This window comes from Dunckerocampus dactyliophorus, chromosome 17 (assembly GCF_027744805.1).
Source record: "Dunckerocampus dactyliophorus isolate RoL2022-P2 chromosome 17, RoL_Ddac_1.1, whole genome shotgun sequence".
Classification (NCBI taxonomy): domain Eukaryota; kingdom Metazoa; phylum Chordata; class Actinopteri; order Syngnathiformes; family Syngnathidae; genus Dunckerocampus; species Dunckerocampus dactyliophorus.
In genome coordinates, this window is record NC_072835.1 from 8339569 (window position 1) to 8354326 (window position 14758).

Sequence of the window (14758 nt, forward strand, 5' to 3'; positions counted from 1 at the left end):
AAGATATTTTAATATGTAATTTTTTATTATTCTGTGGCATTCAACATAAACGAAATGCATTTAAACAATCACATTTTTTTTTTAATATATGAGATCATCACTGTTTCATGGTTGAACAGCCTATTAGTCAAAAAATATGCATAAATCTTTACAGGCCAGACCTCAACCCCAACATGTGATCTGAATAAACAGACAAAAATTGTCACAGACGAGACAAGGCAGACATATAAGACATATAAGCTATCAGTCTCAAACTACACATTTTCTTCCATCTACTGTTAATGTAATGAATAAACAGTTCCAAATTAAAATTTGTGTACAGTGTGTGTGCTTGTGTGTGTAAGGTATCATTAATTTCATACTCGTTCCATGTTTGCTTCAACAGACCACAATGAGGGATCTGTCCCAGATGCTGAAGAAGATGCCACAGTACCAGAAGGAGCTCAGCAAGGTGTGTATGTTCAGATGAATGCGTGTGTTTCTTTGCATGTTCTTAGTATGTCATGTGGCAACTGTGTGTTGTGTTTTTCCAGTACTCCACTCACCTGCAGCTTGCTGAGGACTGCATGAAGCATTACCAGGGGACGGTGGACAAGCTGTGCCGCGTCGAACAGGTAAAAGGATCCAGAGTCAGCAGGACTGTGGTCAGAGAAATCCACATTTTAAACAAGGCCCAGAAACAACAAATCCATAAATTATTTGATGAGATGAGGCAGCGGAATCATTTTCAGAATGTAAAAAACAAATGAAAATGTAAATATTTGTATACGGTGGATGCCCGCTTTTTGCGGGACTTACTTTGTGAACGGCTATAATTGACAAGCTCATAAAATTATGTATTTTTAACACCGCTCCTCCCCCTCCAAACCCTCCATCTAGCTTGACATTGAGGCCGGATCAACATATGCAGTCAAATTTACTGCTGGAATTGTTAGATTGCATTGCAATTATTCACGAGCAACCGAAGCTAACAAACTAAATGCTATTCATGTATGCTATACCGTACATGCATGCTGTACATTTCACGTAATTACACGTAATTACAAATTATTGTCGATTTAAGGTGAATGAGATGTGTTTTATGTGGGAAAAAACAGGAAATTTGACAAACTTTTTTTTAACAACTTTGAACCACCGACGTCACTTCCTGTCCGCCCCTCACTCAGCTCCCCTTGGTAACACATGTACAGTAAATCATGCAAGCACAAGTCCTGTTCATGTATTAAATGGCTTATTGTGTCTACTATATTGGGTAATACGAGCGCAAAGGCGACTATGGGGGGTTATTTCATGTCTAGAGGACTTTAATAATGTTAAAAACTGTATTTAGATGGTTGTAAATGGGTTTTCTATGTTCTCCCTACAAAAATATTCTGTTCCCCTAAATCATGGTGTATAAACCGCACCCGTGTATTAACCGCACCCCCATTTCCAGGCTCAAAAAATTTTTAGTTCACAAATGCTTGCCAACTCTTTCATCTCAAATCAACATGCGTAAAGGTACTAAGCAATTTCAAAAAAAGAAGAAAGGAGAAATCTGCCATCCATCAATTCATCTGCAATGGAATTACATAATGCTGCATTGCTTCAGTGTGAATTTCAATAAACTCCAACGTTTATTCAAGCATACACAAGCATTTTCAGCAACTGTACAGCAGAGAGCGCAACTGTCAAAGCAACTGTCTGACCCACAGACGGCTTCCCAAATGCGTTTCTGGTCAATTTCTCATTGTATTTATAGCCAAATTCTGGCCTAGCGGACCCAAGCGTCGACGAACTTGCGTCTAGCGGCGCCAAACTTTGACTGGGCGTTGTTTGGAGCGGTGATGAACTTTGCCGTGGCGGAAAATTGGCCGCTCGTAATATTTTATGCAGCTCAAAACTTTCGGAGCGGTAGGAGGGACCCTCAGCGGTGGCCGAGCGGATACGGCGTTGCCTTAACAGGGTCCAACTTCTGTTAAACGGTGGTGAACGAGCGGTGATTAATTTTTTTCACCGCTCCAGGAACGCTACAGCAAAGTTCAGGCGGTGTGACCGGGCTTGTAGTACGAGTGATCTTCCGCTGAAGCGTTGTAGAAGCGTTGTCTGATATTATTTTTCAGTCCGAGTCTGGTCACAGACCTGTCATCGTGTATAAACCGCACCCCGATTTTTTGCTTCTTGGTTTATACACGGTGCTTTACGGTAATAATACACTTATCATGGTTGGGTCTGGAACCAATTTACCGCGATAAATGAGGGATTACTGTATATGAAAAGAAAAGAGTCTCACGCAGAGTGGCAATGTCCTTAAGCGCAGGTGTACAATACAATGTGGAAAAAATGTTGTCAAAAAAAAAAGGCACCATGAAAAAGGCTAATTTGTAAACTGCTCAAACCCGAGAAGCAGCAGCAGCGATAAGAACAGGTATGAATAATACTACATGTCATGGTCACATTTGACACAGGCTGAAATAATTCTTATTCGATAGTCTGCTAACCTCATTCATTACATAGTGGTGAGGAAGTAAGGAGGAAAGGACACGAGGGGGCAAAAGGAAGGAAATTGCACACAAACACATGCGTTGCCCACAGATATGTTTCTAAGACAACCTGAGGAGTCCAGTTGCAGTCGATTGAATGGCCTGACAATACAATGACCTGGATGAATGAGAATATTCACAGATAAGTTGTATGTTGTATGTTGTAGGATCTCGCAATGGGCACGGATGCTGAGGGTGAGAAGATCAAAGATCCCATGAGGGCCATTGTTCCCATCCTGCTGGATGCCAATGTCAGCACATACGACAAGATCCGCATCATCCTGCTCTACATCTTCCTCAAGAATGGTATGGAGGACACTACACCATCTATTCACTTGTACAGTATGTCTCTTGCTCTGTGCTGCTGCCTAAAGCGCACCGTATTAAAAGGTGCAGTCTCAGTTACAGGTGCTATTTTTGTATTTAACACGTACACAAGGCGCACCGTGTTATTGGGCGCAGGTATGCACGCCGTGTCACAAAAAAGTCAGTGAGGAGGCGACAAAGCTTTATTTCTTCAGATAAATTAAGAGCAGAACTCTCATTCAGTTTATCAAACCCACTTCAAATCAGGATGGTCATCACTCAACATAACAGTCTCAGTCATGGTGCACAACTAAAAACATCACACACTACCGCTATTTTTGCAGAACAATAACTAACAACTATGTAGCTCAAACATGTAACTTTAAGAGCATTTGCACCAAAACACTACCGCAAAGCACGCTGGGGAACAGGAAGTGCTCCCAGCGACGCTACAATACGCTAGCATGCATGCTATTGTATGTTTTTAAAAAGCCAGCGGGAGCAAAACTGAGTTGGGTTGTACTTATTTTAAGTAAGTAAGTAAGTATAAGTAAGTAATTAAGTATTTAACAATGTACTCACGTTATTTTTGGTCAATCCTCATCCACACATCCATCAAAGTCCTCATCTTTTGTATCCCAAATGAACAGCGGGGCACGTTCTCCATCAAACACGCCAGGTTCACTGCCGTCATTATCAGTCAGTCTCGTTGCTGTGCAGCGCCTCAGAAATGATGCTGGCTTTTGTGAAAGCTTGTACAACAGTGCATCAGACACGTTAGCTCAAGTATCCACACGGCATACCGTGGCAACCAAGCACAACAGTAAAAGCCGACTTCTCGTGTCCCGTTGTGTGTATCGCTGTATTGCTTCTCTACAGTGTGGTTCACCAGGATGTGGAAAGTGAGCGGCATGTCGTCCATGTTGGTGATGTAGTTGGGTACTAGCTGTCTGCAATGTTTTACTGCAGTAGTAGCGGAAGATGGCCAGCTTTCTTTGTAATCCGCTGGATGTTGCTGCGCCACGGTAGTCCTTGCCCGGATGGATAGATTGTGCCATTTCATAAAATATAAAAAAAATAACTACTGCCGTGCCTTTAGCGTCCTCAGTCACGTCCACCTTTCCTTTCCTCTATATAAGCAGTGTGTCGGCAGGAGACGCTCCCAGTCAGTCGAGTGGAGCGCTCATAAAAGTCACACAGCAACACTTACAGATTTTGGAACCCGGTACACACATACGGTGCTCCGCATTATAAGGCGCCCGGCCCATTTGGGACAAAATTTAAGACTTTTAAGTGCGCCTTATGGTCGTGAAAATACAATACTTGCTGTCTTTTTTTTTCCTAACTACTGTTTAGGACTCACGTCAACGTGGGCGACACATAACTTAAGCAGAAAGTAGTCGTTGCTTGCACATTTACTAGGATGGGCGAACACTTTTTTAACTGACGGTAATTTCTTGAAATTGTTTGTGCATATTTTTCTTTTGATTCTTAGATTTTACTGGTACAGGTTAATACTGCCGTGTGTTTATTTTAGAGTACTACAATAAATACCAGAACGAATGTCACCACGAACTTTATGTCGAGGGATTACTGCGTTTATTTGTTTATACTGTATCATAAACAAACCCATTTTTCAAAGAAATTACCCTTTAAGTCTCAAATTGTATGTGGAAAAAGTGGTCGACCGCAGCTTTGGGAAGAAGAACACTTCTTGATCTGTTTGTGGACATAGACGTGTAAGCGGGTCGACTTAAAGAGGCTCCACTGTATAATGACATATGGAACTCTTTAACTGTACACTAGTTTGGTAGAATATGTTATTTAATACTATGTGGACCTGAGTTTATAGGGATTTTGTAATCGTTGATGTGTTTTATGTATTTATGCACGTGTGTGTGTTCAGGCATAACAGAGGAGAACCTGAACAAGTTGATCCAACATGCTCAGATCCCTCCTGAAGACAGCGAGATCATCAGCAACATGGCTCACCTGGGCGTCCCCATTGTCACAGACGTAACTCTTCAACTCTCCTTGTCCTGCCAGTCCATTGAGATCACATACTCTACTTTGAGTAGGCCTATAGGAACCAAAGATGCAACTGCATCTATTTTCATGTTTTAGAGACATTAGACCTTGAAGATATACTTGTAGCATAGTACAAAAAGTTCAAAACAGAGTGATTACATTATGCATTACATTATATTACACTACAGGTGGTCCTCATTTTGTGGTTACGAACGCACTCCCATAAATGAATGCTTTTACAAACACAAAACGCGACCTAGTCGCTACACTGAGGAAGAAAAAAATTCACTTTTGTTCTTTTTACTTAACTTTAGTTTAGTTAGTTAGTTTAGTTAACTTTTTAGTTAACTTTAACTAACATTCATTATGTCTCCCAAGCATGAGGCAGAATGTAGGAAAGTGAAAGTGAAATTAGACATCAAATCAACATTAGCCGCTCAACATCGCGACCATCATCAAGGATAAACCATTTCTGGTTTCATGTTTATTTAATACAAACAAGTATTTGATCCCCATGATGATTTTGTAAGTTTACCTGCTTGCTGGTTCTTGAACATGTGAAAGGATCTTCTCCAATGAAATGGACAGTGATAACTAGGCAGTGTAGTGGGCTCATTGAAACTTCCTCCTCCCAATAAGCATGCCTCTCCCCCCTTCTAGTGTGCAAGACAACCACAGGGATAAAAGTAACGAGTACTCTCTTTTTTATTTCATTAAATTGTTGTATTTAATCTTATATTACTATTATATTTTATAAAGTATGTCTTCGGTGTGTTCTGTGTACAATGTTTGTGACTTAGGTATTCATTTAGGTGTGAGTAAAACTCGACTTACAGTGAAAAAGTGTTTGCCACTTTCCTGATTTCTTAATTTTTTTTTACATGTTTGTCACACTTAAATGTTTCAGATCATCAAACAAATTTAAATATTAGTCAATGACAACACAACTGAACACAAAATGCAGTATTTTCCCAAATGTCTTGGGGATCATCAAGATGTTTTCTGGAAAAATTGAGACGAGCCTTAATGTTCTTTTTGTTCAGCAGTGGTTTTTGTCTTGGAACTCGTTTTTGCCCGGTGCCTTTTTTATGGTGGAGTCATGAACACTGACCTTGTTGGGTCTTTTGTGACCTCTTGTGACCTCGTCGCTGTGCTCTTACACTCCTGGGAAGGTTCACCACTGTTCCATGTTTTCGCCATTTGTGGATAATGGCTCTCACTGTGGTTCTCTGGAGTCCCAAAGCTTTAGAAATGGCTTCATAACCTTTTCCAGACTGATAGATCTCAATTAATTTCAGTTAAGTTATGTTTTAACAGGGGGGACAATCACTTTTTCACACAGGGCCAGGTTGGTTTGGATTTTCTTTTAATCCCTTATATTAAAGTTTCATTTAAAAACTGCATTTTGTGTTGAGTTGTGTTGTTGCTGACTAATATTTGAATTGGTTTGATGATCTGAAACATTTAAGTGTGACAAACATGCAAAAAAATAAGAAATCAGGTAGGGGGCAAACTGTTTCACACCACTGTACGTCACAGTCGTAGGAATGGCACTCATTTGCATCCCGAGGACCACCTGTATAGGAAACACAAATATGGATGATGTAGCAGATTGTATGGCGTGAGGTCACTTTTGCACCAGGTATGAGCTGGTTAAAAATAATACTGTAAAAGTTTCAACCCTCTCACACATTTTTTTTTTCAGTCAACTCTGCGCCGAGGGAAGAAAATGGACAGGAAGGAGCGAGTGAGCGAGCAGACTTATCAACTGTCCCGCTGGACACCATTAGTCAAGGACATCATGGAGGTGTGTCACTTGTTTTGCTCCCACCTGTAACAAATGCTTTGGCAGTGGTGTGATCTCCCCTGACAAAATCTCCACCTCACCCACAGGCACTTCAGTGTCTATGTCGCTAATATTTGTTTATTTCTCGTTGCAATGATTGACAGAAGCACCAACCAACAGGCTCATTGTTACGCATTTTCCTTCATGAGGTGCTTTGCATTGAGTCTTTATGGTGTAAAGTGGACACGTCAACAAAGTAGTTCCGGCTAGTTGGTGAGGTCACAAAAGTAAAGAGTTTTGCTTTTCATAACAAATGAGTTATGAGAAAATGTGTTCGAAAGAGTAATTAGTACATTTGCATCACAGAACCATTTTCCATGAAAGAGTGGCAGCTCCACTGGCAGCATGAACCAGACTCGGACTTGTCAACAAAAAGACAACTAGAGACTGCAGACCAGTCAACATTATTGAAGACGAGAGTCTTCAGGATCTCATACAGATAGCCATTGGTGACCCATTATATAGAACACCTTCATAAAGTCTATGGAAATGAAAAGGCAACAAATGTGAAGCAGCTTGCCAACGCTACGTTTATTGCACTCACAGGGGACCACTTGACAGCGGCAAGTATCCATAACTACCTCTGGTTTGATTGGGTGAAATGTCACCAGAAAAGGGGTGCTCACACTTTTTCAGCCTGTGAGCTACTTTTAGAATGACCAAGTCCCAAAGATCTACCTCCTACTATAAACATAGAAAATATATATATATTTCTAAATATGAGTATTTATGTACATTGCACATACTGTAAATATCACAGTTGCACACACTTTTGCAGCATGCAAGTTACAAGTTGACATTCTATCTCTTACTATGAAGCATGCAACATATACTGTATATAAAATCTAATGGGAAAACTTTGAAACTGTACTGTACTAAATATTAATGATTAGTATTTCACATTCACAGTTTCTGAGTTTACAGGTAATCAAAGGAGTTAATATCATTGAGTAATTCACAATTCAATTCAATATGGCAATAAAGATAGTTACATGTAATTCCTCAATAATCATGTACATAAACTGAGTACCGGTAATACAGTATGTCAGTCAAGATAGCTTCGCAGTGTTCATTAGACATACAGTTCATGTATTAGCAGTTGCTTTCAAACATTACAAATACAGTGTTCTCTTGTTTACCGCATGCTAAAACAATGTTTGTTTTTGTTCCTCTGCAGGATGCCATTGATGACAAACTCGACACAAAGCACTACCCCTACATCTCCACCCGCTCTTCAGCCTCTTTCAGCACCACTGCTGTCAGGTACACACACACACACACACATTAACTCATTCAATACCAAAGAGTTATTTATATGTTTTTTTAAACCCAAATGCTCGCTCCCAAAGATGTATTTATACGTTTTTTGCGCGAGAGGCAAAATAGAAGAGGTCACTTATCAAGCAGTTTTAAGCCATAAAACGGCCACAATGTGGCAGAAGTGCATTTGATAAGAGCTTGGCATGGATCATTTGCATGTATTAACATGCTCAACAGCAAGGAGGAAGTGAGAGAGCGTGGAGGAGTGTAGCGTGCAGAAAGTTACGCATTTTAGGGAAAATTTAACGCATGCACACAGTTTAGTTCCAAATGTGAAAACTGTATATATTATATATATATATATATATATATATAATATATAAATATATTGTTACCTTAATTTAAAACAACCTTTTTTTGTGTTGTCTATGTTGTGGTGCAGTTGTTTAGATATTTGAGCTGCCACAAAAGCAAAAAAATTGTGACGCTTTTCTCCCTTTATTTTGTTGAGAACTGATATTTTCCTGAAAGTTACCAATGTTCTACTTCTGATTACTAAAGAGCAGAAAAAGGTAGAAACAAATGAACAAATGATGAAAGATGAGAGTCTAATGTTTCTTTTGGCTGCTTCCATATTTATATAACCATAGAACACCATATACTATGTGCCTTCAGTCAAAATCAGTCAAAATCGTCTAAAATGGCCGGTATTAGAGGGAATGTATTTTGGAAAATGTCTGGAATTGCATGAGTTAAACTCCATTCGGTTACAAAAATGGTGATGTCAGATCAATAGCAATTTCGGACGGGAGATGAGCCTTGCCGATCAATATTTGAGAAGTCGTTAGGTGCTTATGAGCTTTGGAAATATTCCACAGCAGTGGCAGGGGTGTCACATCATTTTATGTGCCTTTTTTATCTTTTTATTTGTTAATATTAAGTAAGAATATTGAAATCAGGATTGGTTCATCTACCAATACGTGAAAATTAACAACATATGCTAAATAATATATTTCGACATATTTAATTACTTGCAGTAGAAGATAATACATGAGTAGAATTACATGAAGGACGACATTAGATGTTTACCAACAACCAATAGAAGCCATCCATTACTACTACCTGGTATATTCAATAAAAATGGGAATACACTTCAGAGAAAGCTTTGGCAGACATTGAATCATTGGCAACTAATGTTTGTGTCCCTGTGCTCCACTAATTCCTTGTATCCGTGTGTGAAAGGAAGCTTCTGGTTGTTATTGATTAGCAATGGAATCAATCTGCTTCATTTGCCACTTGTCATCCACATATGAAGGTTCAGAGTGACTATGACATTGCATGTTGACAGAGTGGTTAGAAAAATACAGTAATCCCTTGTTTATCCTGGTTAATTGGTTAATTTAACGGGTTCCACTATACTGGATATCATGAAAGCATTTCTAAACCTATAATATTCCCACTGAAAGCATATGGAGTTGTGTACAGATGTGAATGGGAAAGGACATTATTAACAAGGAAAGAGCAGTCATAGAAATGTAATAACAAGACTCTGTTGTCCTTCCCGGCAGTGCTCGGTATGGACACTGGCACAAGAACAAGACACCTGGAGAATACCGCACAGGCCCACGTGTCATGGTCTTTGTCATCGGTGGGGTGTCCTTCAGCGAGATGCGCTGCGCGTATGAGGTCACACAGGCCAATGGGAAGTGGGAAGCCATCATTGGTGAGTAGTGCAAATGGGGAGGGGAGGGGCTGAGAGCAAGCAGGTTATGGACATGACTGTGTGACATTAAACCAGACAGATTCTGACACAAAATAAGTAAAACAAAGGCTTGTTAGTGATGCTACTAATAATCCTGAATGGAAAAAATATCAATTAAAGGTTCTACCCTTTGAATAGAAAACAAAAAGGTCTGCTAGGACTGCCTCCTTGGCATGGACAGACCACTAAGTCCTCTATTTAGAACCCCCCTTCTACCCCCCCAATGGTCACTGTTACCTGGGGCATGTAGCAAAGACAACTAGAAAGTTCTTAAACTTGCCATAATGTCGCTGTACAACCAGTTGCTGTTCATTGTTATTCCCAGCCTCCATGACCGACACTTAGCGCGTGCAGGTGGTCCTCAGGTTGCGTATGACTTCCGTTCCTCGAAGAAAAATTAACTCCTAAGTCACTCAAACTGTACACAGAACACATGAAGGCATTTAAATACAGTAATAAAAAGAACAACTTACTGTGGTTTATGGGGAGGAGGAAGGAGAAGAGTCTGAGGTAGAGGGTACAGGATCACTTCCTGAATCAACATAAGGCACAGTAGGATACAGTGTTGATTCTGGTCTTCCAACCAGAGCACAACACCACTACGATGCTTAGTTATCACTGTCGCTTTCATAGGAGCAGATCCTTTTACATGGTCAAGGATACAATCTTGTTCCTTAATGATAGACGTCATAGATGAACGTCTCAGACCAAACGTTCAACCAATATTAGTGGACATTTCTGCAGTCTCAGAGCTTCTGATGATTGATTTCTACTTCCACGGTGATGTCTTTTCACCACAGACGCCTTGCCTCGCTGCGTCTCAGAAGCTGCTGTATGCATCTTTGCAGCGCGTATTTGTCCAGTGTTTACAGACCGAAATTAAGTAATTAGTTAATTTATGGGGGTGCATACATCACCACAAAACAGCAAAAGTCGGAACGACGTAACCTGAGGACCACACTAGGCCATTTGTACTGATTTCGTGATTCCCTTCGAGGTTCCCTCTCCTGGCTCCCACTGGCCTGCGCTCACAGAGAGCATGCCATTTGCCTGACTTTGTGTCTTATTTCGAGTTGTTCTGATTATTTTCTATTGTGCAAGATGGCAGCTGCTCCTAATTACTTGCAAGAGGAGAGGTCGCATTATTTCAATGACACAGCATCATTACGCACACATCCACTCTGGGGTCAGTGCCCAGTCCCTTTGTCTTCCTGTTGCTAGGCAGAGTTTCTATTTGAATAGCAATGACCCCCAGCCCCAACCCCCCTTCTTACTGTACAGCCTTACTTGCTGTGGGTTTGACGTTTGCATTATTTTGAGTCTTTGTATCAATTCTCGTTCAGAACTGGTGAAAAACGTCCACATTTTAGTCATCCTAGGACACGTGTGTGTGTGCATGTAATCGTGCTGTGCCCTGGCCCACCTCTTCCACTCACACAAAGCCAAATGTGCTGGACATTGTCATAGGCAAATATGTACTGTAAATAGAGATTGCATTTAACAATGCCCAATAAAACTCATTCTTGTTGCCATAAAAGCATTCAAGCTTTAAATTTGATATACTGTAACACTCCCATACCAGTGTCCTTGTTTTGGAACCAATTCTTTATTTTAAGGTTAGTAATAGAGGAGCAAAGAACTTTTGAGTCTGAGTTCTGAATTAATTTGGTGGAAAACCACTGGGGATGACAACATGACTAATGTGGAACAATTAAAATTAACATTTTTAATTACAATTAAAATGGATGTATGTTCAAGTTTTCCCTCCATTTACGGTTGAGCCCCACATTTTTCAGTCACTTTCCACACCTACCAGCAAGTATTTGATACGCCCATAAAAATGTCTATTTTTAACACCCGGCTCTCTCCTACCCCTCCTGCCAGCTTGACATTAACGTTCTCCTTCAATTTCAAATCAACATTTGCAATAAAAGTGACTTGTAATTGTTCACTAGCAACAGAAGCTAACAAGCTAAATGCTAAATAGACAATCCATGTTTAAGATGGAAATATGCCTCACACACTATAAACACATTGTAAAGTATAAAATGTATAGGTACCCACCACTAATGAATGATAATGTAAGATGATCAATAAAACAGACTCATTTGAATCATAGGTTAGCGCGGCAACCACACTTACATCTACAATCGGGCTAGCTGCAGGCTGCTGGGTCGTCCCGGCTAGCTGTTGGAGAAGGTTTTTCTCCAAGCCACGTCTACAGTGCTTGCCTGTTGTAATTCCAGTAACTATACTCAACAAAAATATAAACGCAACACTTCTGTTTTTGCTCCCATTTTTTATGAGATGAACTAAAAGATCTAAAACTTTTTCCACATATACAATATCACCATTTCTCTCAAATATTGTTCACAAATCTGTGATTAGTCATGATTAGTGCACAGGTGTGTGCCTTGGACTGCCCACAATAAAAGGCCAATCTGAAATGTGCAGTTTTATTACACAGCACAAAGCCACAGATGTCCCAAGATTTAAGGGAGCGTGCAATTGGCATGCTGACAGCAGGAACGTCAACCAGAGCTGTTGCTCGTGTATTGAATGGTCATTTCTCTACAATAAGCCTTTTCCAAAGGCACTTCAGAGAATTTGGCAGTCCATCCAACCAGCCTCATAACCGCAGACCAGGTGTAACCACACCAGGCCAGGACCTCCACGTCCAGCATGTTCACCTCCAAGATCGTCTGAGACCAGCCACTTGGACAGATGCTGAACCAAAGAATTTCTGCACAAACTGTCAGAAACCGTCTCAGGGAAGCTCATCTGCATGCTCGTCGTCCTCATCGGGGTCTCGACCTGACTCTAGTTCGTCGTCGTAACCGACTTGAGTGGGCAAATGCTCACATTCAATGGCGTCTGGGACGTTGGAGAGGTGTTCTCTTCACGGATGAATCTCGGTTTACACTGTTCAGGGCAGATGGCAGACAATAAAAGAAAACTGCACATTTCAGAGTGGCCTTTTATTGTGGGCAGTCTAAGGCACACCTGTGCACTAATCATGGTGTCTAATCAGCATCTTGATATGGCACACCTGTGAGGTGGGATAGATTATCTCAGCAAAGGAGAAGTGCTCCCTATCACAGATTTAGACAGATTTGTGAACAATATTTGAGAGAAATGGTGATATTGTGTATGTGGAAAAAGTTTTAGATCTTTGAGTTCATCTCATAAAAAATGGGAGCAAAAACAAAAGTGTTGCGTTTGTATTTTTGTTGAGTGTACTTACCATCGTATATTAATTGCAAGTTTTGAGCCCTATTTGTTATATATGTTTCACTTTTGCGCCTCACGGCAATGATGGTGAATTCAAGGACCGCCAAACGACTGATGAAAAACCATTATCAGTGAAGCATAAAGAGAAACATGTAAAAATTGTGGGCTTTCTTCAACAGTGCTACATGTATGCTATATGTTTTACCTTTATCATCACGTATTTATAATATACTACCGATTTACAGTGAAAAGAACAACCTATTTTCGGAGAAAACCATTTCTAAAAAAATTGCTGTGCAAATTTGTGGGGTTGTGAATGCGGAATCACAAAAGTGTGGGGATCCACTGTAATTAAAATGATTTCAGCTTAACTCAATAAAATGACTCTGTGAGATAATTATTTTGACCTTTTGTAAGTTAATATACTTGCTGTGCTTGTACTCTTTAAATGGACATTTACTCAAGTATTGAAAGGGCTATTTGAACACGTTCGATCATATGTTGGCTTTGAATATCTTTTACATCACTTTGCATGCTAGTGTACTTTAAAGTTTACAATAATAAATTTAAATGTAATTCTATTTTAATCTGAATAAGCACCAAAATAGTATGCAGTATTTAAAACTGGCCCTGATGTGATGTACTTACAATCTATAGTAAATATACTTGAACTATACTCAAGCTTACTGAATAAATGGAAAATAGGCAAATCTGAATAAATATTAAAATAGCATGCTTACAAGAATGCCACTTGTATTTCCAACACAGAGTAAATAAGAATTTATACTTAACACTGTACTCAAATATATTTAAAATAAATACCGTAAATGTTTAGTTGTTTTTCAAAAGAATGGCGATGATATTGTGCAGCGTTAGCCCAGGATGCAAGCACAAAAGTCTTTATTTCAAGAAAAGATGAGCTCGCACGGCCGTGGCACAACACACAAAAAGGCAAAGTAACAAAATAACACAGAAAAGCTAGGAGGCACAGCTAGGTTTAACGTAAAACTCACCATGGGAGGTGGAAACAGGAACATGCCCAAAACAGGAGAATACGTCCAGGGAACAAGAAAAGTGGTAGGACCCTAATTACCAATAGCAAACAGGTGCGTACCTAGCTCCCTCAAACAGGAGTAAAGGTGCCAAACGGTAAACTGCAAAAACAAAATAAAAGCACATAACAGGAAATAATTACAGAACAGGGAAATGCCAAAACAAGGCCTACCTTTAGGACATGACAATGAATTGTGTATTAATGTGTGTTGTGTCTTCTCCCCCTGGACTGTTGTTGATTTGATGTTTAAATGCTTCTTTGTGCTGCTGTCTTCTAAGTTTTGCTCTGCTTCAGCTCTTGTTGTCTTTCAAAACAACTGTTGTCTTTAAATTGCAGCCTTGCCATGTCTTTTTCTGTCCCTCTGCATCCCGACTGTTTTGTGCAACATGTGACCGTGTGTGTGTGTGTGAGTGTGTGTGTGAATCTGCAAATGAGTGTGTCTGTGAGTGTTGCCCTTTGGTTTGTTTTTGTTTTTGTGTTTGGAGAGAGTGGAGGAGGCCCGTGGCGTGGTGGTGTTGAGAGATGAGTGGTGAAGCCACCTCTGTTCCTCCTACAGGTTCCACCCACATGCTCACCCCCACCAAATTCTTATCGGACCTGCAGCACCCCGACTTCCGAGAGTCCACTAGGGTGTCCTTTGAGGACGCAGAGGCCTCAGACGAGTGAGGCAGAGACAGAGTGGGAGGGAGGGAGAGAGAAATCACACAGAAAAAAGTAAAGGCAGCCGCTCAAGAAGCCCTTTCTGAACT

The 14758-nt window shown here is 40.3% G+C and overlaps 1 protein-coding gene across 3 annotated transcripts in view; it reads left to right on the top strand.

The window, feature by feature from the left end:
- LOC129169914 (syntaxin-binding protein 1) overlaps nucleotides 1–14758 on the top strand; it is a 54907-nt gene that overhangs the window by 30343 nt on the left and 9806 nt on the right. For 2 of the 3 annotated variants that reach the window (XM_054756880.1, XM_054756882.1), the window contains 8 exons: nucleotides 386–451; nucleotides 534–614; nucleotides 2690–2828; nucleotides 4735–4844; nucleotides 6562–6663; nucleotides 7880–7965; nucleotides 9531–9685; nucleotides 14566–14723. In XM_054756880.1, the coding sequence (XP_054612855.1) occupies nucleotides 386–451; nucleotides 534–614; nucleotides 2690–2828; nucleotides 4735–4844; nucleotides 6562–6663; nucleotides 7880–7965; nucleotides 9531–9685; nucleotides 14566–14675 (849 nt within the window). In that variant the 3' untranslated portion in view covers nucleotides 14676–14723. The remainder of the gene's footprint in view (nucleotides 1–385; nucleotides 452–533; nucleotides 615–2689; nucleotides 2829–4734; nucleotides 4845–6561; nucleotides 6664–7879; nucleotides 7966–9530; nucleotides 9686–14565; nucleotides 14724–14758) is intronic. The other variant, XM_054756881.1, reaches the window with a different exon arrangement.